The 23,618-nt window shown below is 37.0% G+C and overlaps 1 protein-coding gene across 1 annotated transcript; it reads right to left on the reverse strand.

The window, feature by feature from the left end:
- Positions 1-3,693: 3,693 nt before the first annotated feature.
- On the reverse strand, positions 3,694-23,590 carry LOC116304029 (exonuclease mut-7 homolog). Its single transcript, XM_089025201.1, has 20 exons — positions 23,373-23,590; positions 21,697-22,499; positions 20,734-20,787; positions 19,438-19,484; positions 18,548-18,643; positions 18,091-18,191; positions 17,079-17,152; positions 16,766-16,804; positions 15,920-16,071; positions 15,007-15,208; positions 10,082-10,149; positions 9,490-9,626; positions 8,980-9,089; positions 8,346-8,535; positions 7,503-7,638; positions 6,492-6,537; positions 5,979-6,137; positions 5,478-5,531; positions 4,785-4,913; positions 3,694-4,394 (listed from the first exon to the last, which is right to left on the reverse strand). Exons 1-20 carry the CDS (start codon positions 23,494-23,496, stop codon positions 4,050-4,052), a joined length of 3,066 nt encoding a protein of 1,021 aa, XP_088881327.1. The 5' UTR covers positions 23,497-23,590; the 3' UTR covers positions 3,694-4,049.
- Positions 23,591-23,618: the final 28 nt, after the last annotated feature.

A 23,618-nucleotide genomic window follows, 5' to 3' on the forward strand; every position in this document is an offset into this window, starting at 1 on the left:
CGCCCACTGGGTGTAGCGAAAACCTATCTTGCTGTAATACTGCGCGTATGAAATACCCATTATTGTTTAATTCCTGTTATTATTTCTCAAATAATGCTTCACATCATGGGGTCAAGTGGCACAATTGCACCGTGTGGGATCCCAAACTTCAAACTTAAAAGAAAAGCGAATATCATCGAATAACATGAGCCGGCAATGTTTGTTTAAAAAGAAAGAGACGGCGTGTCCTCCCTCCGTAAAATATAATTACTAAATCCACAATCCATCTTGCGTCGAAATTTATAAACTTATATTTTACAATCACCACTTATCGTATCGGGCTCTTCTGTGAGGTTTGCTTCACACGCACTAGCACTATATTCAACACATCAAACGACCTCAACTCAGATATGATCCAGTCTGAGTCGGGGCTCGAACCCGGACTAGAGGGGTGAGGGGCGGGTGATAAACCACTCACGCCACCCGTGCCACTTTGAACATAGGCCTATGGGTTTGAAGGAAGACTGATAAAAGGATCACTCCCTGCAATCGACGTAAAATAAATTTATATTTACAAACTTTTCCCCTTTATTTCATCTATTTATTAGGTTGGTCCATGGGTTGGTGGGTTGGTGGGTTGGTGGGTTGGTGGGTTGGTGGGTTGGTGGGTTGGTGGGTTGGTGGGTTGGTGGGTCGAGGGAATGGTTGGTTGAGTAATTCCTTCCTTCCTTCCTTCCTTCCTTCCTTCCTTCCTTCCTTCCTTCTTGTTATATGTATTTATTTGTATCTTTGGTATAACATTAAAGAAGTGAATTACATTTCATGAAGCTAATTTTTTTCTCGGAAGGATATCCGAGTTTTACAATACAGTTTGGTAGACTTCAATCGATGCAATTTCATGACATTTCATAGGCTTTAAAGATGGACTTTGTAAAGCACTTTCTCAATGACAATCACGACAAAAAAACATATATATATATATAATTGCGTTTAAGGTTCAGGAAAACAACGAGCCTTGCATGAATGGAGGACACATTCACCCTTTCTACTGGACCGGAACATATAAATGCGCATGCCCTCCTGGGGCTGAAGGCACGCACTGTGGTAAGAATAAATACATCAGAAATTATCGGATATCATCTGACTTTTTTTCGAGTTGTCTATCACTAGGGCTATCTGAAAGAAAATTTCAGGGAGGATAAAAAATTCAGAGTGATTGTTTATACAATAAAAATAAATAAATAAAAAACAAACAAACAAACAAACAAGCAAGCAAGCAAGCAAACAAACAAACAAACAAACAAACAAACAAACAAACAAGCAAGCAAGCAAGCAAGCAAACAAACATAGGAACGAACGAACGAACGAACGCACACACGCACGCACGCACGAACAAACGAACGAACGAACGGATGGACGAACGAACGATATATGTGTGTATAGATACCCTGTATACATACAGCGCCTGCAAATGATTAAAAAGAAAATAAACAGCAAACAAACAAAAACAATCAGACGGACGTACGGACAGCCATACCAACAAACAGATCAAATTAAAAGTACGGACAGACCAAAAGAAAGACAAAAAAACAAAAAAACCCAGCATAGCTCATCTATCAGAGCGCATACTGAACACCTCAAAGTTCTCTGCCTCTAACGGTGCTTCCCATATGTTTACCTCTTCTTTCATTTCCTGTTAGTTAACACACTATTCTACTAATGTATTGCTTTTATTCATTTTTTCAAAGAAAACCTGAAATTAAGCACTAGTCCCATTAACGTGGGATCCAAAGACAGTGCGTTTGGAAAGTTTTACGCTCCTCGATCAGGACAAATCAAGATGTTCAAGCTCGTTCATGTGTCAGGTGCACTGACATGCTGGAAGGACATCTATTCGCTGACTACATTTGGCTGCCGTGTGAGTTCTAATGCGTTGTGCATGATGATTACGGATAGCAGCAACAATGTGGTTTCCCCTCCGCAATCATATTATTCAGGGCATGTTTCGAAATGCTATACCATTCCAGGCATGTCAAACAACGGTAAGGAATTGATCCTTCCCGAAATTACTCCGGCACTAAACGTAGTCGCAGGCCAAGAGCTAAGAGTGTGGTATTCTGAAGATTTGTTTGATATTTGGGATGGGGACAATGATGGTGTGTTATACACGCATGTATATGCTAACTATGTAGAAAACTAACTAGAAAACTTTAAGCCACTGTTTATTGAACTCAGCCTACTCAAAGGTAAACCAAGCGGAAATTATTCATAAAATACGCTAGTAATTTTTCGATCGTTGAGGGGCATGAAAGGAGTTTGCGGAGGATTTTCATTTCGGCAATTGTATTATGATCTTCAATCCATATTTTTACGATTCCTTATTCATTTAAACGATTCCGATTGCTAGTTATCATAAATTATGACTGATATGATGTAAAAAAATGACTGCCTGATTGATACACACTTTGCATAGTTGTACTAATGTTAAAACTGAAGAAACATCTATTAATCCGGATAAATTTTAAAAACGCCTTTTTCGCCCCCAAAAAGCAAGTTTCCGTCCACGTTAAGACATTAAGAGATGCTAACTACACTGTTAGGCATGCGCAGATTCCTTGCGTTTCCAAAAAGTTTGGTTTTTGTCTAGCATATTGTTCTTACCGTCCGAAAACGCCGTTTTAGTGTAGACGTAAACAGACCGAAACAGATAAAAGCTAGATGCGTTATTAAATTTATTTGAATTAGTGTGCACGGCACGAGACTCGTGCTTTTTTTCCATTTCTGTAATCATTGCATAATTGGCATTATTGGTTGCTTGTTATCTGGTCAATTATCCTTGTTTTGTCACATAATAATATTACCATTATTATAACCTATTATAAGTATTATTATTACTAGGGTATTCATTGATTATCTCTATAGTAAATTATAAGGAATGCTCGTAGCATTTTTTTTAGCGAGCAGGGATTTAAGCAGCATCTACCCACAGACTAACCACTCTAATAAATGAAGGAAATACTAAATGGTGTCTTGTCTTTTTATGCGCGCGCTATCGATTTTTTTGTCATCTCCCCTACCCCCCTTGGTAACAATTTTGTTTTTCTACTATACAATATACTAACAAGGTAGGCAACTTCACGGGCTTCCTGTGGAAAATTCAAACTTTGACGAGAGAAAGCCGCGAATTTATCCAGATAGTTTGACTCCGAAAACAAAAAGAGTATACAGAACGTCGTACTTACATCTAATCTTCAATAATTTAAAGGATTTTTGATAATAAATTCTCTATAAGGAGGGTTTTTTTTGGGCTTTTTTTAGCGAAAACTTATGTGCCGTCAGTTATGCTTGCATCCGAGCGGGCCTGAACACGAGAAAAGGGATCCAAAACAAGTCCTCTCCCTCCCTCTCCAAGTGTTTTTGGTTCGTTACCACATACTTTCCAACCCCACATCCCGTGAGTCTTGCATTTTACTTCCGTTTTTTTTTTACAATCAAGAAGCGGTCGCCTATTTATTAGCTTCGCGAAACCGGATTTAACTTCGCGAAACCGATTTATATAGCGCCCTTTCTATATGGATATTGATTTGTTTAATTTAGCACGTAGCCTCGTGGCAGTTGGGACTTTACAGAGTACAACTTGAGATTTAATTGTACTCCTCTTAGATGTTTTGGTTAGGTACATATATACACAAATAATTGAAAACTTTTTGTGAATAAAGTAATAAAATCTTGACGTATTTTTTATTGTTAATAACGAAAATATAACACAGCAGAGGTTTATCAGTTGTTTTCCTGCCATTTGCAGGTCGGAAATGCCTTGGAATGAATATAACGTAAAATGAAACTTAGTTTGCATGGGGGCTAACAGCCATTTCCCCCGAGCAGCAATGATCACTACGATAATGAAAAAGTAGTCCGCGTCATTGTATCTTAGTGTGGGATAAGACTACTGTGTGTATACGTCCAGTGTGAGATCAGCTTCTGTAAACACACTGGTTCTATTTTTGAACATTAACTCGTCTTAATCAACAACTTATACACATAAAGCTTTTAAAAACATTCTTGCGCACCTATGAATTGTACACCGTTCTGCCGCGGCTTTGTCCGTCACCTTCATCCAAAACATGAGCAAACTGCTCCAGAACATTCTTGAAATGTGACCCTTCCCAGAAGACTTTCCCACAAGAGGCACAGACGTAAAACAAGTCAATTTTTCTGCTCCATATTTCTTCATGAAGAAGACCCAACTTAAGCTGTATTCCTGAAGCTTTTAGCGTGAGAGTTTCAAAGTCTATTGGACAGTCTAATGAATGGTGTAAATATTCCAATGCATCGTAATTCCCGTTGACCATGATCAAATAAGCAGCTTTTATATGCTCTGGTAGAACTTTGATGTACTGATTGCCGTTACAAATCTACAAACACAAACAGACCATTAGTGTAATGTAGGTATCAGAAGAATATCTCTAATATCTACAATATCTCTACTATCTCTAGTATTTCAAATATCTCAAATATCTACGATATCTCTAATATCTGCAATATCTCTAATATCTACAATATCTATAATAGCTACCATATCACTTACACACACATATTCCCAGGTAATATAGGTATCAATGTTTTCAATCCAATTATCACCGCCATTTGCTATTTTATATTATTTATATTATATTTGATTTATTCTTTACATAACAGTTTTTTAAAAAGCCTATAGCCGATTTGCAAGAGGGCTTTAAAAATGTTCATTATTACTATTTATTATTTATTAGAGCTGAAACCAAATCAACTTTACTTGGACTCACCTGACAGCGGCTAAATATATCTTCAGGTGTTACTCTGACGTTGTAGTACCGTAATACTTCTGCTACTTGTTCCTTAGCTGTTCCGGCAGGTACACACATACACATCCCTTCAGGAACTTGAGATCTCATCTACAACATCACAAAACCATTTTGATTTCTTTTAGTGAGGTTGCTAAATGCGGCAAAGATCGTTACAATCAGCAAGAAAGCACCAAAATTGGTACAGAGTTCCCTTATACCACTTGAAACAAGTTCAGAAAATATGTCAGTGATTTCCATATAGGGGGGGGGGGGGGGGAGGTAAATTTATCTTGGATTGGGAGGGGTGGGTCATATGTACATATGTCTTCCATATAATTCTTTGTTACTACCATTTAGAAATACGACTGGAAATACCTCCCTGACAGCCGAGTTCAGCACCCCTTCTAAATATAGTCTACAGGGCTTAAGTTGACTCAAATTTCATGCTTTCTTCCAGTCTCTAACGATATTGCCAAAAATTTACCTCGAGCTACCTCACTATTTGAATATTAGTGAAATATAATGGTGTTACTACCCTGCATACATTTCTATTTTTTTTCAGGTTCTCCAATGAAATCTTTGAGTTACCCGTGCCCTGACTTAGATCAGGGCACGGCTTTAGAATTCGATAAGTTTGCAGTCCTTTTAAACCAAAATCAATGGGATACTTACAGTGTAGTAAGGTGTACCACTTGTGAGCAGTATTCTATTTTCATCTCTGGCTATCTGATGAGTAAAAGAAAGAACAGCAAAGTAACTTAAATTGTGTATATTGCAATATTAATCAACTTTATTTTCATACACACCAACAGTTGTGTAATAGTATTGTAAGCTTTAATAAACAGGCGAAAATTGGCACAACATTGTGGACAAACAACATGTATTTATAGCAGCCATTAGGTTCGTACCAATGAAGATTCGCCCCATGGTTAGGCTTAAGGGCTTTAGGTACTTTAGTTCTTAACATTATGATAGAGGGAACATTTCCTCAATGATAAAAATGACGATGAATATATAAATAAATGTTGCCATTTAGAAACGTCAGGCGAGCGTTTTCCCCATCTTCATGGTGCAATATTTTGTGTAATATGTCGTTTCTGCTGTGAGATCTGTGTTAAACCTCTAAACCTTTGTTTTTCGATGGAGGTAAGCAAAAATAAGAGTTGTGTTCACCTTAGCAGCCTCATCATGAGTTGTTCCAGTACTAAGGATCTTAACATCTACGCCACAGCACCTAAGTTGTCGTCCCAGACCTTGTAGCATAGTGTCGACTACGACCGAAAGACTTCGTACTGATATTGGCTCTCCTCCTCGTACTGGGCCAGACATCGGCTGCAAGGAAAAGATATAATGACAACTTAAAGAAATGGGCCTTTTTCATGCAGTAGCCATGTTGGTTTAAACAATACAATACACGCGGCCTTGCATTCACGGGAATAAATTTATGCGGGTTAAACAAAGGTTTTATCCTCATGAGAATAAACATGGTAACCCGTGATAAAGGTCCATTAGCGCTAGCCATTTCAAAACCTTTTGCGCGTGTAAACATCATTCTATAATATTAGCACTATTTTAAAACTTGTTACCCAGAACACCCTTCGGTCTTAGCTTCGATTATAGTACCTCACTTCACTTTTTATTTGTAATAAGTATCTTTGAAGCGAATATCAAATGTTGCATTATTACCTCTCCTAAAGATCCTGGTTTGCGATGTTTTGGACGGGCTGAGTTTCTAAACAAAACAAAACAAAAATACTTAGGCCTTACGTGTTTACAGTGCTTCCTAACCACACGTACAAAATCGTACGGTTTGCCGTCGCAACGAACTGCAGGTTTTGCTAGCGGTAGTCAATCAAGTTGTTTCCATGACATTGTTGCGAAACACAAAGCTCTCAGGGACACGTGCTTATGAAATGTCATGGAAACGTCTTGATTGAACTTTCAAGGACTCGTTGCGTTCAATCTCTTTTCCAAATTAAAATTGTAATTTCAAGTTTTATTAAAATTGACATGGGTATTTTTTCCCAAATGTTGATTTCTAAACTCTTGGAATCTTTTGCTTTTTAACACGCATTGTCATACCAAGCACGCAGATAAAAATATCGAACCCACTTTTCTTATGGGACTTTTTAGCATCGTTGCAATGTTTTCCGATTTGAGATCACGTGTCAATTTTTAAAATAAGATCACATTCTTTGTTTGAATTGTTTCCATATTCACTCTAAGGAAAGACACGTGGTTTGTAATGAGAAAACGTTGCGCCCAAGAAGGGTATATGGATCCTTAAGCATGGATGTGGTGAGGCTAACACGAAAACACATACAAAAACCTCAGACTTCATCTTGATGGAATTTGTGGCACTTGTTCTGTATATCCAAGTTAGCCGCGCATTGAAGGTAATTTGAGTGCTGCATAAACGACTCTGATTTGCAATTTATCTTCAAACAATTTCTACTAAACTAATATGTCATAACTCAATAGACTCCCTGCATGCGATGTCAAAGCAGCTCAATTTGGAGTACGAAAAAAAAAAGAAAAAAAAAAAAAAAAAAAAAGAAAAAGGAATTTCAATCTCATAAGAATTGGAAATCTATTGCTTATTACCTTCAAATTGAGCTACATTCCGACGTGCTGCAAGGGTTTTAATACGATAACTGAACAGGTTTTTGGACAGTCTGCAAATCATAAGTTAATTACCTTGCTCTTTTCTTGCCAGCCGCTGACCCAAGAGACGATAAGTGTAGCTCAGGTTCCATATTGACATGCACCCGGCTCTCTTGCACCCAGTCATGAAGAACTGAATAGACTTCTAACAAACAGTATGCATCCAAGGCTGGAATAAATTGGATATTAAATTTTATGACTCCACAACTACCCCGATGTAGACTAGGGTCCGTTTGTACGAAGGGTGGATAGCGCTATCCGATAAATAAATCCTTATCCGATGGTTAAGATTTATCCTTCGGATAGCGCTATCCACTATTTGTACAATCGGTCCCAGTAAGTCTTGTAGTAAGACTGCTACCAAGCGACTTCATACTGCGATAAATCTTCTTATAGGGGTGAAGAATTTATATGAATATTCTTTCACTTTCAATGACTTTCACTCGCACACAATCACGCTATCTCTAAATTTAATATGCGTACAACTATTCTTTGCATATGGTGGTTTTTATGAAAGGTGAAAAACGGGAGAACCCAGAGAAAAACCCTCGTGTGAAAGGCAAGAACAACACGTCAAACAAATGTTATTCACATGTGGTAAGTGAAAGTTTTGCTAAATGGTACGCCAAACTTGCCCCACCCTAAGCGACCTCTAATTCTCTTAACACACTCTCTCTCTACAACTCTATTGGGTAATAGCTATATGGCACATGTATAAATAAGATAAGTAGGATAATTAGAAAAAAATGAATGTGAATAACTACCCTAATACGGAGAATGCGAACGGGACTCTAAGTCCCAATTCTTTACCATAATGACGATAAGAAACAAACAAGGAAAATATAACCAAAGTTGACGGAGAAAATTATAGCTAACCTGCGTACGTCAACTGTTCTGGCAAAAGCGGTCTCCCTTCCCAGTCTGACACTTGGTACGTTTTGTCCAGCGGTTTACCCAAGCAAAGCATGACGAGTTCACTTAGTCCTCTCTCCATTTCGAATCTTTTTAGATCTTTCCTCTCTCTTATGGTGTTTATTTTTTTCTTAATTTGAGGAAGGCTTAGCACCTGCAATTAAGTGTACTACCTCTTAGCAGCTATTTATTCGAAACCGCTTTTAACATACTTTCATATATCGATCCTTGTATGTAAGGAGTTAGATGAAAAAACAAAATGCACAGAAGAAAGCCCGAAAGAAAAAGAACAGCCTTAAGAACAGGAACGAAAAAAGAAAGAAGCCCCAGGACAAACAGAACGAAGCTAACCTCCCTCCCCCCGCACCGCCCGCCCTCCCCCATCCCTCCATCTGCCTCCTGCCTTCCTAGGAAGGAAGAAAAAAGGACGGAAGGAAGGAAGCCAGGCAGGCAGGCACGAAAGCAATCCTTTAATGTGTATGATGCCGGTCGAGGATAACGAAGCTCCGAATGAAAAAGGAACGAAACGTTTGGAGCTCTGTCGGTAGTAGTACACTGTTCACATTATAAGCACTCATCACTTCCTTGAATCACTTACTTGTTTGCTGAGAGGGCAGATGTCTACAAAGCGCTTGACTTGACTCAAAGGGTCTTTGAACGGAGGGCATGATGTCATCATAACCTGGAAATCTGATTCACATCCATAGCCTGAAAGAATATGTCAAATATGTAATAATTTTTGTTTAAAAAAACATTTATGATTAATACCCCTCTTTAACATGGGAGTGTTTTTTTCGCCATTTCAGACCACGTGTCATTTTCTTGAGAATAAGACCCAAAAATTGTATCCATATTCATGAGTCGTCTCATACGCAATTGTTAAACAACAACAAAATGAGACTCAAGAGAAAGGCACGTGGTCTGAAACATGACGCCCATGCTAGAGATGTCTATTGCCTATGACACAGCAGTTCTTGTGAGAGCCTTTCACACACTTTCACACACACTTTGGTGAGAGCCTTTTTAAACCCAGCGTAAGAACACACGTTGCTATGAATTAAAAAAAATGGAAGCAATCAAAAGAAAATAAATGAAATAAATACCTTACCTAGTTTAAGGACGTTTGGGTTCGAGAAAACATTTCGGCCGAAATCCTGAAGTTGTTTAAAGCTAATATTCTTCATCAAAGCGATGATATCAAGTATGAACACATGCGTCCAAGTTGCTAGCTGGATAATGGCTAACCTTGACGTGTTAAAACAATGAATAAAACAAGTTAGAAAAAGGTATACAGCTATTTAAAAAAGGTTGTTGAAGGTTTTGCATTTTGGAAGTTGTTCCGACTTTTCTCGCCTCCGTGTGGCAAGTTGAGGCGTAATGTCGGCAAAGTTTGGGCCTCACGTACGTCTAGGCTTTTCTTGAAAGAGAGAGAGAGAGGCATTAAAGGATGCAAGCCGTTGCAATAGCCCACTTCCGAGATATGCTTCGATTGTCACGCACAAAGGTTTCAGTATGAGGCTACGTGCTAAATTCAATTTATTCTTACCGGCTGTCACGAATGACTGAGCATTTAGCACGTAGCCTCATACTGAAACCTTTGAAACCTTTTTTAAACTTTGTTGAATAATCTTATTATCAAACGAATGGGATATTGCACCCAAGCTACATGTGGCTATTTTTAGCTGCAAATTAGTCATTACTTGTCGTTACTCTCTGCCCGACACATGGTTGGTCTCCACTCTGCATCAAAACCAATAACAGCTCCTTTCTGTGATGATACAAAACACGAAATAGAATATGGTCTCACTTCGTCTTCTTGTAGTGCGTTCTTAGCAATATTCGCGGAATCTTCGTCGTGACATGAAAGTAGATTTTGGTGGTATCCATCAAAGCGTCTCCATGACATTCCATAAACAGTGAACTTGAAAATTTTGTTTTCCGATTACGTCGTCATGGAAACACTTTCATTGACGTCCACCAAAACCCTATTTTGTAGCGGGGACAAAGTACGATTACGCGAGTGATATAGATAAAGTTATCACTACTATCAGTATAGTTTATTTCTAATGTTCTAGTTCAGTAAAGGACGTACGCGGGCATTGTTCGCGCGCATCCTTTCTACGCATGAATTTAGTGAGCGCGCGCACATCGTGATGACTTCATTCCAATGTTTCGACAAGCAAAGTATCATGAAAACGGCTTTAATCTCTTATAGCTCAAAAACAAAGTCGGGGCCCTATCTCATTTCGTTTTTTAAAAGTAATTTATAATACCCAACTTTAGGGGGAAAATTTAAAAAATCTAACCGAGGCTTTGGATTGTAAATGTATAAATGTGTATCTTGGAAAAGTTCTATTCTTGAGGTGCAACCGCATGACCAAAAATCCCTTGACATATTAATATCAATGAAAAACTATTCACCATGTTCTGGCTATTGGCGTTTACCAACTTAAGAGCGACTGTCCAGAAATATCGAGCAAAATCGAAAATTTGTGGCCACAATCAAAAAAATAAAAGTCCTTCATTTTTGGTCTGTAGACACTATTTGATGAGTTTATGAACGTACTGAGGTCGGTTTTTCGATCTACGTAAAAAATCCGGATTTTTTGAAAAAAACCATTTCACCCCGTGTCGGTCTAAAAATTGCCCAAGAAACGGCTGCGAATCACGCTTTCAAAAACATTCTCGCTCCAAGTGAAAACCCAAGTTACAATCAAATTTGCAACTGAATTCAAGAAAAGGGATGTTGAACAATTGTTCCAGGTGAATTTAGACGTTTTAAACTAAACTTTAGATAGAAAAAATTGCATTTTTCCAGCACAGTAATTCACAGTCTCGTAAAACACTGATTTTACCTCACATTTATAAAAGCGATTTTTTGCATGTGGCCATTCTCCAATTTTTACAAAACTCAAGCTGTACAATGTTCAAATGATAGAATAACACGAACTACAAAAATTAGTTTGGGTTTTTCCACAGGCCTTATGAAAACTTTATGCGAAGTTGGAAAAATTTGCCATGTAAATATGCAAATTAGCAGTTTGTTTACATCTCTACACCACAGATCACGGCCGCGAAAAAAGTCATCTAAAATAGTTTTAACAGCTTATTAATCCACACATTAGCCTATCTAAGGACTATCTAAGCATGATTGGCCTTTGTTATTATTTTAAACGATTATTTTTTGAAGTTAAGCCTACATTTCCGGTGTTGAAGACACTCAGCTTGCTTGCCTCGGTGGCATTCCATCGGTGCGTAATAAACTTAGTAATCATAAATGACTGTTAACATGCTCTATAAACGTTACTATTCCTCACTAGTGGTATCCAGCTTATCACATAGTATTTTCACATACTGAGTATAAGCTTGAAAGTTTGTATTACTTTGTAAATAAGCAGTGATCCAACCTGTCAAAGCGGATTATGTGAGCTGATGGCGTGACAAACAACAGTTTGCGCGGAGCCGGACGTGACGTCGTTTGGTACAGTACCGTTTTTATTGCCTGAACATCTTGTGATTTGGCATAACCTAAAGAGAATCACTCGTTATCAAGATTTGTTTTTTTTAGCTGTCATATGCTTTCTTGCTTGATCGAAGTCATGTTTAAAATTGGTTACATGTATGAGTACAGTTGTAGACGGGTATACAATTCCCCCTCCCATACCCCACTAGCACTAGCTTCATGGCTGTACAATAGATCGAATGTATGATAGACACGCCTGGTTTCGTGGAAACGTAAATCTGAAATAAGACTAAGAGAAAAAAGAAAATAAACTTTTAAGTAAATATATATATAATATTTTATGTCGATAGTGCGATTTGATAGAACTGTGATCTGAACATGACGCGTGTGTGGCCGAAGAGTCCAGGAATTTGATAGTTTCAATCAAATTAGAAAAATGTGTTGTACATTACCAGGTAGACAAAAATAAAAGTAGCATTTAACAAAGTGTTTATGGTCAGTATAGGAATTTGTTAATTATGGTGAGCATCAGTTATGGAGACTCGTGTATCGTGTTCTTTTCAAGCCATCATTGGTGGTCATTATGGGTTTGACCCAAAAGAAAGTAGTAGATCTGTCAATAACGTTCCTATGACAAGATGTAAACGGGATATCGCCGAGGACAAACGATGTTTTAGTATAGTTGAAGTTGAAACCGAGGTCGAATTAATTCTCGCAAGAGTATGTATTTTTGAGCCCCCTAGAAACATAGACAGCCTTACAATCTGTCCGCATCACCGTGCGTCCTTGGGCGTCAGCTGTAAACGGACATCAGCGAAATGTTCTGTACCCGTAACTCTTTCTCAGCACAAAGCCGATGTCAAAAGGAAGCCAAAAGCAGAGTGGGGTTTGAGCAAAAGGGGATCGAAAACTGTGTTAAAAGAGACTGGTGTTTTTCTTGCTGTTGGTTCAGGTAGGTTGGTGGATTGCTAGTATTATATTGACTAATATATACGGTCAATACGACGCCATGACTACTTGCGCAGTGCTCAGTCGTGAAACTGTGCAAGCTTGACGCTACTACATCATTGATTAGGGACTGGTCATAAAGTATAAGGGGGGTGGGGGAGTGGGCAAAATCAGAATAGAATCAGTGTTTTTTATCGTGGCCCACATAAAATGATGCTGAAAATCCTGATGACCCAAAACCAGCTTAGAAGCAAAATTGCAGGCCCATCCATTTTAGTTGTCAAATTTTATCAACAGCCCACCCCTTTTAAGGAGTTCAAAATTATGTGACCCATCCCCTGATTTTGCCCCCAACCCCACCCCCCCCCCACCCCCCATACTTTATGACCAGTCCCTTACACATATAGAAATAGTCTTGGGGAGGCCAACGAAGAGAGTGAAGTTGTCTTACGAATGGAAGAGTTGACTTTGTTAAGTCGAACAACTCGAGGGACGCAAGCTACTTGATTGCAAATCGATGTGGGATGTGGTTTGATGATTCCAGTTAACTTATTATATAAACTAGTTCTTTGATGTCTGAATTCCATGAGACATTAGGATGCGTTCATAATGTATGGCAGAGAGTGGTTGTGAGGGGGGATGGGGGGTTGAAAACTTTTTTCAGAGAATTGGGGGGGATGCAAAATTTTTAGATCAAGCTACGAGAGTTTGCCAGGGGGGGGGGGGGTATATTATTTTGGGGGGGACTTTTGGGTGGTCTTAAGAATTTTTTTGTCACTTAAAGATTTCATCTGCCTCCGCCCCTTCTGCCATACAATATGAATGCAGCCTTATTCAAATCGGGGTCTTTTTGTCGTAAAGAACAATATCATTGAAAGCTTAAAAAAACAAATCTTGATAACAAGTGATTCTCTTTAGTTTATGCCAAATCACAAGATGTTCAGGCAATAAAAACGGTACTGTACCAAACGACGTCACGTCCGGCTCCGCGCAAACTGTTGTTTGTCACGCCATCAGCTCACATAATCCGCTTTGACAGGTTGGATCACTGCTTATTTACAAAGTAATACAAACTTTCAAGCTTATACTCAGTATGTGAAAATACTATGTGATAAGCTGGATACCACTAGTGAGGAATAGTAACGTTTATAGAGCATGTTAACAGTCATTTATGATTACTAAGTTTATTACGCACCGATGGAATGCCACCGAGGCAAGCAAGCTGAGTGTCTTCAACACCGGAAATGTAGGCTTAACTTCAAAAAATAATCGTTTAAAATAATAACAAAGGCCAATCATGCTTAGATAGTCCTTAGATAGGCTAATGTGTGGATTAATAAGCTGTTAAAACTATTTTAGATGACTTTTTTCGCGGCCGTGATCTGTGGTGTAGAGATGTAAACAAACTGCTAATTTGCATATTTACATGGCAGATTTTTCCAACTTCGCATAAAGTTTTCATAAGGCCTGTGGAAAAACCCAAACTAATTTTTGTAGTTCGTGTTATTCTATCATTTGAACATTGTACAGCTTGAGTTTTGTAAAAATTGGAGAATGGCCACATGCAAAAAATCGCTTTTATAAATGTGAGGTAAAATCAGTGTTTTACGAGACTGTGAATTACTGTGCTGGAAGAATGCAATTTTTTCTATCTAAAGTTTAGTTTAAAACGTCTAAATTCACCTGGAACAATTGTTCAACATCCCTTTTCTTGAATTCAGTTGCAAATTTGATTGTAACTTGGGTTTTCACTTGGAGCGAGAATGTTTTTGAAAGCGTGATTCGCAGCCGTTTCTTGGGCAATTTTTAGACCGACACGGGGTGAAATGGTTTTTTTCAAAAAATCCGGATTTTTTACGTAGATCGAAAAACCGACCCCAGTACGTTCATAAACTCATCGAATAGTGTCTACAGACCAAAAATGAAGGACTTTTATTTTTTGACTGTGGCCGCCCAGTGCTCGATATTTCTGGACAGTCGCTCTTAATAAAGATGATGATGATATGATGATCACGATTACGAATATCATCGACTGTCTCTCGCTTCCTCACTGGACTCTGAAAATGACTTCTGCTCAGGCTATGGAAATGTCAGTCACCACCAATAACAGTCTTTATTGTCGCCAACTAACATGGCGGCTATAACGACCTAACGTTCACCCCCAAGTATCGAGTCTTAAATTTCCGCAAGCTTATACTAGAAGACATCACTTACCTGGCTGACAACAGACAGACACTCTGTCAAACCCCATTCATCGTCAATAAAAATGATTTTCTCAAAAGGAAGAGGAAACTGGTGCAATACAGAATTCTGAGGGAATTCCTCTAGAGGAGGCTGCCTATCTGTAACCACTTGGCACTTGTCTTCATCAGCAAGCTCCCAGTTCTCTTCCTCATCAGATACCTCAACATCATTCCTGAGAAAACGAATGCTGTCATTACAATTTTATTGTAAATTAATGTTAACACGAGCTTTGATTGGTCAATTAACGCATGAATTTTTACAAGAAAAATATGAGCGGAGTCGATGTATAAAACAATTTATGTCTGAACTTTCCTAGATACAGTAGCGAATTTTTTTTTTTTTTTTTTTTTTTTTTTTGAGTGGATAATTATTAAATATATGATCATGAAAAGAAAATGTAATTCAATAACGTTAAACTCAGTAGACAAAAGTAAAACTCTTTAAACAAATTGATGATAGACTTGATTACTTCAAAAAATGAAAAGCACTGTTTGTTGAGGATTTGCAGATTCTATATGCTTTTCAGTACCTAATAGTTTGTGCTAGGAAAAAAAAACATTTTAAAATCAGTTGATGCTAAATGGTGAAGTTAAACAATGTGAAAAAGGGGACAATGGTCTCCTCAAAAGCAAAGCTGGATACATCTATTAATCAGGGCCCGGTTGTACGAAACATGGATAGCGCTATCCGACGGATAAATCTTATCCAGTGGATAAATTTATTGGATAACAGCATCGACTTATCCACTGGATAAGGATTTATCCGCCGGATAGTGCTATCCAGGTTTCGTACAACCGGACCCAGGAGTGATAATCAAATTCTCGTATCAACTACAATAATAATTATAATCATAGTGTAAGCGTAAAACAAACAATTGAATTACCATTCTCTTAGTGCTTCTTGAACGACAAATGGAACAGTTTCCAGAGGGAGTTTGTAGTAGTTTGTCCATCTAACAGCCTCTTCAATATCGTCATAGTCTACAAGACCTTCAATGAGTCTTTCTTGAAGCCAATAGTTATTACCAATAGCAGACTGCAATACAAAAATCAATGTAGAGGTTTTGCACCTTCACGTGACGGCAACCATGTTATTTGGCAGGGACAATACAGTCGTTTTACGTGAGAAAGAATTCATTTCCCGAAAGCAAAGTAATTATATTGTTCTGAAATCCAACCACAAGCCCAAGCCTAAGTCCAAGCTGTAATATGGGCACCGGCACGTGATGGCGAAAAACCTCTATTTGGTATTTTTGTGCTTGATAAAGTATTAGATATTAAAATCATGTTTCAAAAAAGTTTTTGAAAGTTTCATCAAGCTAATTTTTCTAGGAAAAAAATCCGAGCTTGAGGTAAGATTCAAACCCGTGAGTAACTTTATAATTACAAAATACTGTTTTCATTTGCACGTTGTATTCAGCACTGAAATTTCATTAATTCATGAAGAAATCCTGAGGAAATGGCGGGAAACTCTAAACATGAAACGCGTACGTGTGCGTATTGGCGGGAAAATGGTACTCTGCATCTGTCGTCAAGAGATCAAAGGCTAGGGTTCGTTTTTTACTTGGCAACGCTTTATGCCACCGCAATCAGTGAGCAATTCTGAATAAACGCCTCATAATCTAGTAAGGGAAACTTGTATGGCTCGGCCTGAGAAGTATATTAAGCAACTAAAGCACAAACGATCGCAAAAAATGGTGAGAAAGAAGAAAAGTCACTGGATCAGTTACCTCGATTAGATTGTCCCACTTCTTCGATGATTTGTTTTTCTAGAAGAAAAAAAAAGCTGATATTAAAGCATGGTTAATTTTTAAAAGAAATTGGAGAGATGAGAATGGTTCGTATTTGTACTTATTCGGAATTCTTAAAAAAATCTACCAGCAAACACTGATTTGCAAGTATTAAATATTTAACAGATCTGACCAATTTTTTTTGTTAAGAAATTGAAATTGAAATGTTTGTTTGTGGACAAAAAGGCAAAGAGTGAGCCCTGGTTTGATTGATAATTGACTAATTAATAAGTAAGCGTTTTTTAGTCGTTACCTCTGTATATTTCTTATGCAGTAAATATCGTAATCCATTGAGGTTCTTTTCTTTGTACACATTTGGAAAATCCTCTGCAAGAAACAGAGTAGAAAAAAGATCCAAAAATATCTTTATAATTAATTAAATCTAACGATATCTAAGCTCCTCTCTTATTATGTCGTAAAGGAAAAAAAAAAAAAAAAAAAATCAAAATCAAAATACTGTATAAGTAAAAATGGAACAATTAAGTTTACAGAGAATCTTCTCTAAGTTGGCTTTTAAATACCGAGACAGATTGTCTGCTTAGACTTATGTTGTAAACATTACATAGAAGAGAGGAATAATAACCACACAATCTGCCCCAACCCTACATATAATGAAGAAATAGAAAAATAATGTGTGCGTGCTATGTGCACTTATGACTGGCAGAACACAAGAGAGGTAATAGAAAAAGCATGATGCACAGCACAGTAAAATTATTATAATTATTTTTATGAAATACAAATTAGAATAGCCATTGTTTTCGACACAAATAACAAAATAAAAAGCGCTTGATATACAAAAAAACGAAGCTAAAAAACAATGCTGTTGTGAATGTTTGATCGACTTTTTTTTCTTTTACTTTTTTGTTATGGATCAAGGGTATTATTTTGAACTCAAAAATAAATAGAACAAATTAAATTCGATTTATTATTAAGTTTATTTACACTTTAAACTTTCAATGAAATTGGGCTCGCTGTGGCTTAAACCCTATGAAAAAGCTCAGACAGAGCACAGTCATAAGATTTTACTTTAGATTTGATATGGAGGTACACGTCAAATAGACTGTCAAATAATCATTCAGAATTTATATTAGATTTAAATATCTAAACATCAAATATTCATTCAGAATTTACTTTAGATTTAAAAATCTAAATCTAAAATAAATTCTGAATGTAAACACGAAAAGTAAATTCTGAATGATTATTTGACGTGTACCTCTATATTAAATCTAAAGTAAATTCTTATGTTTATTTGATGTGTACTGTACCTCCATTTAAGTGAAACTTCTTAACCAGTCGTTCAGCTATCTTGACAATGATCTTGTTCTTCAGTTTGTTTTCTTTAGGTTTGGGATAAATGTTTGCAGAGCTTAAAAGAAAATATTAATAATAAGAAAATAATCAGAAGAAAATATTCAGAAGAAAACGAGAAGAAGAAAACGAGAAGAAGAAAACGAGAAGAAGAAAACGAGAAGAAGAAAACGAGAAGAAGAAAAGGAGGAGGAGGAGGAGGAGGAGGAGGAGAAGAAGAAGAAGAAAAGGAAAAGGAAGAATGATAATGATAATGTTGATAATTTATATTCATTTGATGATGATATTGATGATAGCTATGTAGCACACAGGAAGTGATGAGACCACAAATTTAAAAGTATTGCGAAAAAAGCTGTAGCCTTAGCCTTTTGGACTTCAAAAGTCATTGCTTTTAATGCTATTAATCAAACTTACTCAACGATTTCCTGAAGTTCATCGTCTTTCATTCCACAAAGTTTATCCAGCATACTGAGGTATGCTCTTTGTTGCCAAGGACAACTCATGATATAACTATAAGTAAATAGACTGTGTGGTCAACATAAGAAAGTGAACTAATTAATTAACTATATGAATGGGTGGATGAAGGGGATGGGATGGGAGAAATGATAAATGAAGAAATGAATGGACAAATAAATGAATGGAGAGAATGGATTGGATGGGATGTGATGGATGTAATGATGAATGAATAAATGAATGGACAAATAGATGGATGGAGTGAATGGAGTGGATGGGATGGATGGATGTAATGATGAATGAATAAATGAATGGACAAATAAATGGATGGAGTGAATGAATTGGATGGGATGTGATGGATGTAATGATGAATGAATAAATGAATAGACAAATAAATGGATGGAGAGAATGGATTAGATGGGATGTGATGGATGTAATGATGGAGGAATAAATGAATAGACAAATAAATGGATGGAGAGAATGGAGTGGATGGGATGAGATGGATGTAATGATGAATGGATAAATGAATGGACAAATAAATGGATGGAGTGAATGTAGTGGATGGGATGTGATGGATGTAATGATGAATGGATAAATGAATGGACATAATGAATGGATGGAGTGGATGGGATGTGATGGATGTAATGATGAATGAATAAATGAATAGACAAATAAATGGATGGAGTGAATGGATTGGATGGGATGTGATGGATGTAATGATGAATGGATAAATCAATGGATGGAGGTGATGATGAAAGGATAATTGGATAAATAAATGAATTAGGGAATAAGACGGGATAGGTATGGAATAATAATGAATGAATAAATGAAAAAATACAAAGTATACCTACCTTTCAGCAAGTTGAAGCTTATCAAGGATTAAAAGGGGCAGCAAAATCTAAAAATTGCAAAATAATCATAATGCTAATTTTTACTATGTGACCTCAAAAATATAATGGTTATTAACCAGTGCTCAGTTGTACAAAGCCAGGATAGTGTTATCCAGCAGATAAATCCTTATCCATTGGATAAGCCGATGCTGTTATTCAATAAATTTATCCACTGGATAGGATTTATCTATCAAATAGCGCTATACCAGCTTTGTACAACTGGGCCCAGCCCATAGGTCCAGATGGTAACAAAGGTCTTAAACATAAAGTTTGAGGCCATTAGGCTGAAGGCACAGTTTTCCCTTTTTGGACGGACTCTCATCTGTTATCCCAGGATACCTGACCTTTCACTTAGAGATTGAAAATACTGCCTGCTCCAACAACACTATTATACAGTGCTTTGCTAAATAAATGCAAATTTTTTTCTTGTTCCAGTTTATTTCGGGGATAAATTGGCACATCCATTTTTTTTTCTATATTTTTAATATTATGCAACAAATTTCTTATTTTTGCTTCCTGAGTAAACAGGAAAACAAGAGAAAATTTGTATTAACCAAGTAGTGTATTTTCAGAATACCCAAACAGGAAAAAGATAAATGCTATTTTCTAGAAGTTGATTTTGCCTCATCATATTGAGTTTGTAACAATGCCATCCAAATATTATTTTTATTTCTTTGAGTACTAAGGGAAGATTTTAGAATCAAAATTTGAACTATATCGATTAAAAGCTGTTTAATTATGTGCCACAGGGATCCCAAACCTAAGAAACTCTAAACCACTAATGCTCAGGGTGGTAAGCCTGTGCTTTTAACAATTTCACACATCAGCTGTAAATCAACCAACCACTCATTCAACCACTCTTACAACCATTAAATAACCAACCAATGAACTGACTGATCTAGTAACTGAACCACCCACCTATCAAACATATAATCCTGTAACCCAACAATCTTATCATGATTTGTTCTAATGATATCAAAGTAGACATACACCCTTCTCATAATGGCTGACAAGTGCACAAAAACCAGGTCACCCAGTCATTATTTCACAATAAAAGATATAAAATTACATGAAATGACTTTAAAGAAGAAAAGTATAAAAAAATGACCTTTGTTTTGATCTGGATTAGCGCTAACAGCCTTTATTTTGAATGAGCAGCTTGGCTCAACCTTGCAAGATGACTGGGTGACCTCATTTCCGTGTGTTCATCAGCCATTATGAGAAGGGTGTATGTCATACAAGATGACTGATACAAACCTCTGTAGGCTCAAAGTGGGTCTGAAGATTCAACTTGTAAACAAAAGTTGCTGCCTGGAATACAAAACACATTAAATTTTCAAAAGTCTAATCTAGTACATATAGTCTCACTGTGTCACTCACAGTTCTTTATTCAAGGGATCCAGAGTAGAACTATTTTGGAGACTGGGTTACCTGTGGCATTCACCAGAGGTTGGATCTCTATAGAGCATTTTTATTCCCAAGACAAGGCCTGCCATATCCGTGTACCAAACAATAGAATCTTTCACCTGCACAATTCCCGGGGGATAGAAATGTATTGTTTTGGTAGACCAACATGGCCGCTGTGACATCATGTGAATATGAGCTCCATTTTGGAAAGCAGTCTAACCACAGGAAACCCAATACCAACAAAAAAGTCCAACTACCATTTTGTAGTTTATAATGTCATCACATTTTATTATGATCTGTTAGGTTTCTATCTTGATTCAAGGGTTTTTCTGATGGTTCTTTGGTTATTTTCCTATATGTAGCTAGCTAAATACCAATTTGCTCTGTGAGTGACTCCCATGCACTTTCCTTTGATCAGCCTAAAGGTTGTTTTAGGGTGTTGATAATACTTGAAGGCTTAAAGGTTATCATGTAAAAACTTGCCATACTGTGTACCTCAAGTGAAATTATAATCTACTTGAAGGCTTTGATATCCACAGTGAGATGATTATTAGAGGGTTCTGAAGGGGTAAGTGGGAAGTGAGATTTGCATATTTGCCATGGGAAAAAATTATAATTTAAAACAACAAAATGGGAATGGTAAATGTTTATAAAGGAATAAATTTGGGATATGGACACTGAGAATTTTGTAATAATTAAAATTAGGGTGGAAATGGCTTTGGGACTCCCCCTATTTCCTTCAGGACCCTAGTCTTATAGGTTTTAAGAAGCCCATTTAACATACATGTACTGTAAAATACCCTCAATGATTACCTCTTTATATCTTTTTCCAGTGTGAAGCAAGTATCGAATATGCTTCTCAAGAAAACCATTATTGCTGCAATCCAGTTTAAAGATCCTCTTAATTGGCTCAAAGAATAACAGCTTGGAGGTGACAATAATTTCCAAAGCATTATCCTGATGTTCTTGGCTGGGAATCAGCCCTAAATTTTGAAGTTCTAGTTGGTTCTTTCCTTCAGTCTGCCTCTCCAACCAGCTTTCGAATTCAGCCAACATGACGTGAGTCAAAGAATTCTTGCCAGAAAAGAGATCATGTTCAGCATTAGACATTATGAAGAGAACAAAATTTAACGGATCTTTACTCGCACTAAAAGACTTCCTCAACATTATTCTAAGATCATCTTTTAAGTCTGCTGTAAATAAGTATTGCAATTCATTAAGCCAGTCTCTTTCTGATAAACAATTGTCTAATCTTTGCTGCAGAGTAGATGAAAGTGCATCTGATTCATCGACTTGAAAATCTGAATATGAAGAGTCACTTTTGTTCCAGGATATTGGTTCATCACATTGAACAGTCGTCTTACTATCTTGAATCCTTGTGTCTTTGTCTTGCATTAGGAGAGTTTTATACTCAGACTTTTCAGTTTTAGAAGGAGTTGTCAACTGAGTGGATTTCTTTTGAAGGCTTTTTAGGAATTCCTTTGGAACTAATGGATTTTTTGAGGATAATACTTCAAGGTACATGGCCTCACAATTACTGTTATCAACAGTACTTGCAACATTAACACAACTGTTGATGCTGCTTGGCAGGTAAACAGATTCTTGATATGTTTTCTCTGCAAACGTTATAAACACAATTAATACGTGAATAATAATATTTACTGGATTTCATAGTCACCATCTTTGTCTTAATTAACAGACAAAAATTTATAAACCTGGTACTTCTCCATCCCATGTGGCCATAGATCAAGTCTGACACATGTATTGAGCAGCCAGCAGCCATTAATATTTTTAGGCCTCCTCCTCTTACTAAACGCATCCTGATCCTATGCCTCTTCCCCTGTCCAGAAGCCCCTCCCATTCCCAGCCCCCCATAAACAGACCCAGCTAAAAAACTCTCAAAATGTAAATTCAAATGTCTCTAGAAATCTGTTGGTCATGTCAAACTAATGGAGCCTTATAAAAAGTATCTTGGATGAGAGACTGACATAAAAATACAAAATAAATCGCCCTTCTTTTTGTTGAAATTTGTGGCATTTCTTTCGTACAGTATTTCCATTTTAGCCTCGTGTTCAAGACAATTTTTAGAAAGGTCCATTGATTCCAGGAAGGTCTGTGGAAATCCAAGACAAAAGCCAGGATATAAGTATCCATGTTTGTGCAACGAGTTTATTCTGTTATTCCTACAACCTGGAAACTTGAAAAGTCTTAGGTATCGTTGGATCACTACACCAATATGGTTCAATGGTTGCTTGGTGCATGGCGACTCTACCATGGCCCTTAGAGCGTTCTTCGGTCCAGACAAAATCAGGCAAATAGGTATACATAAGTCCAGGAAACATTAATTTACATTAATTCGAAGCATCTAAATCAATCTAAACTTTTAAGCATTGATTCTTTATTAACTTTTCCAAATACATTTAGAATTTTTAAACAGAAGTAGTTTAATATTTGAATGATTACATCTACATGTGTTTTTAAAAACTTACCATGTTCATTGCTCGCTTTGCAATCTTCATTCTTGTTTCCAGTGTTCCCCTTATTGTCTTCAAATAACACATTGTTTAGAAATTCCTTCAAAGCACAGAAAATAATCTGGAAGAATACTATCATCGCAATGGGTAGTTGAGTTTCAAAGCATTCAAAATAACATCAGAACAAGGCCGATCACAAAAATGTTTAGCAAAGACATGTGCAGCGAACAACTGTTGACAGGAGAAACCACAGGGAGCCCG

The sequence above is a fragment of the Actinia tenebrosa genome, unplaced genomic scaffold (genome assembly GCF_029948245.1).
Source record: "Actinia tenebrosa isolate PJP-AT-01 unplaced genomic scaffold, QUT_ActTen_1.0 PGA_scaffold9__36_contigs__length_13948895, whole genome shotgun sequence".
Taxonomy (NCBI): domain Eukaryota; kingdom Metazoa; phylum Cnidaria; class Anthozoa; order Actiniaria; family Actiniidae; genus Actinia; species Actinia tenebrosa.

Coding starts and splice junctions, on each gene's coding strand:
- LOC116304029 (XM_089025201.1), bottom strand. CDS start 23,496: ATGATAGTATTCTTCCAGATTATTTTCTGTGCTTTGAAGGAATTTCTA. Junction 20,788..21,696: donor CTGGAAAAAGATATAAAGAG/GTAATCATTGAG, acceptor TTTGTATTCCAG/GCAGCAACTTTTGTTTACAA. Junction 19,485..20,733: donor CCCACTTTGAGCCTACAGAG/GTTTGTATCAGT, acceptor TGCAATTTTTAG/ATTTTGCTGCCCCTTTTAAT.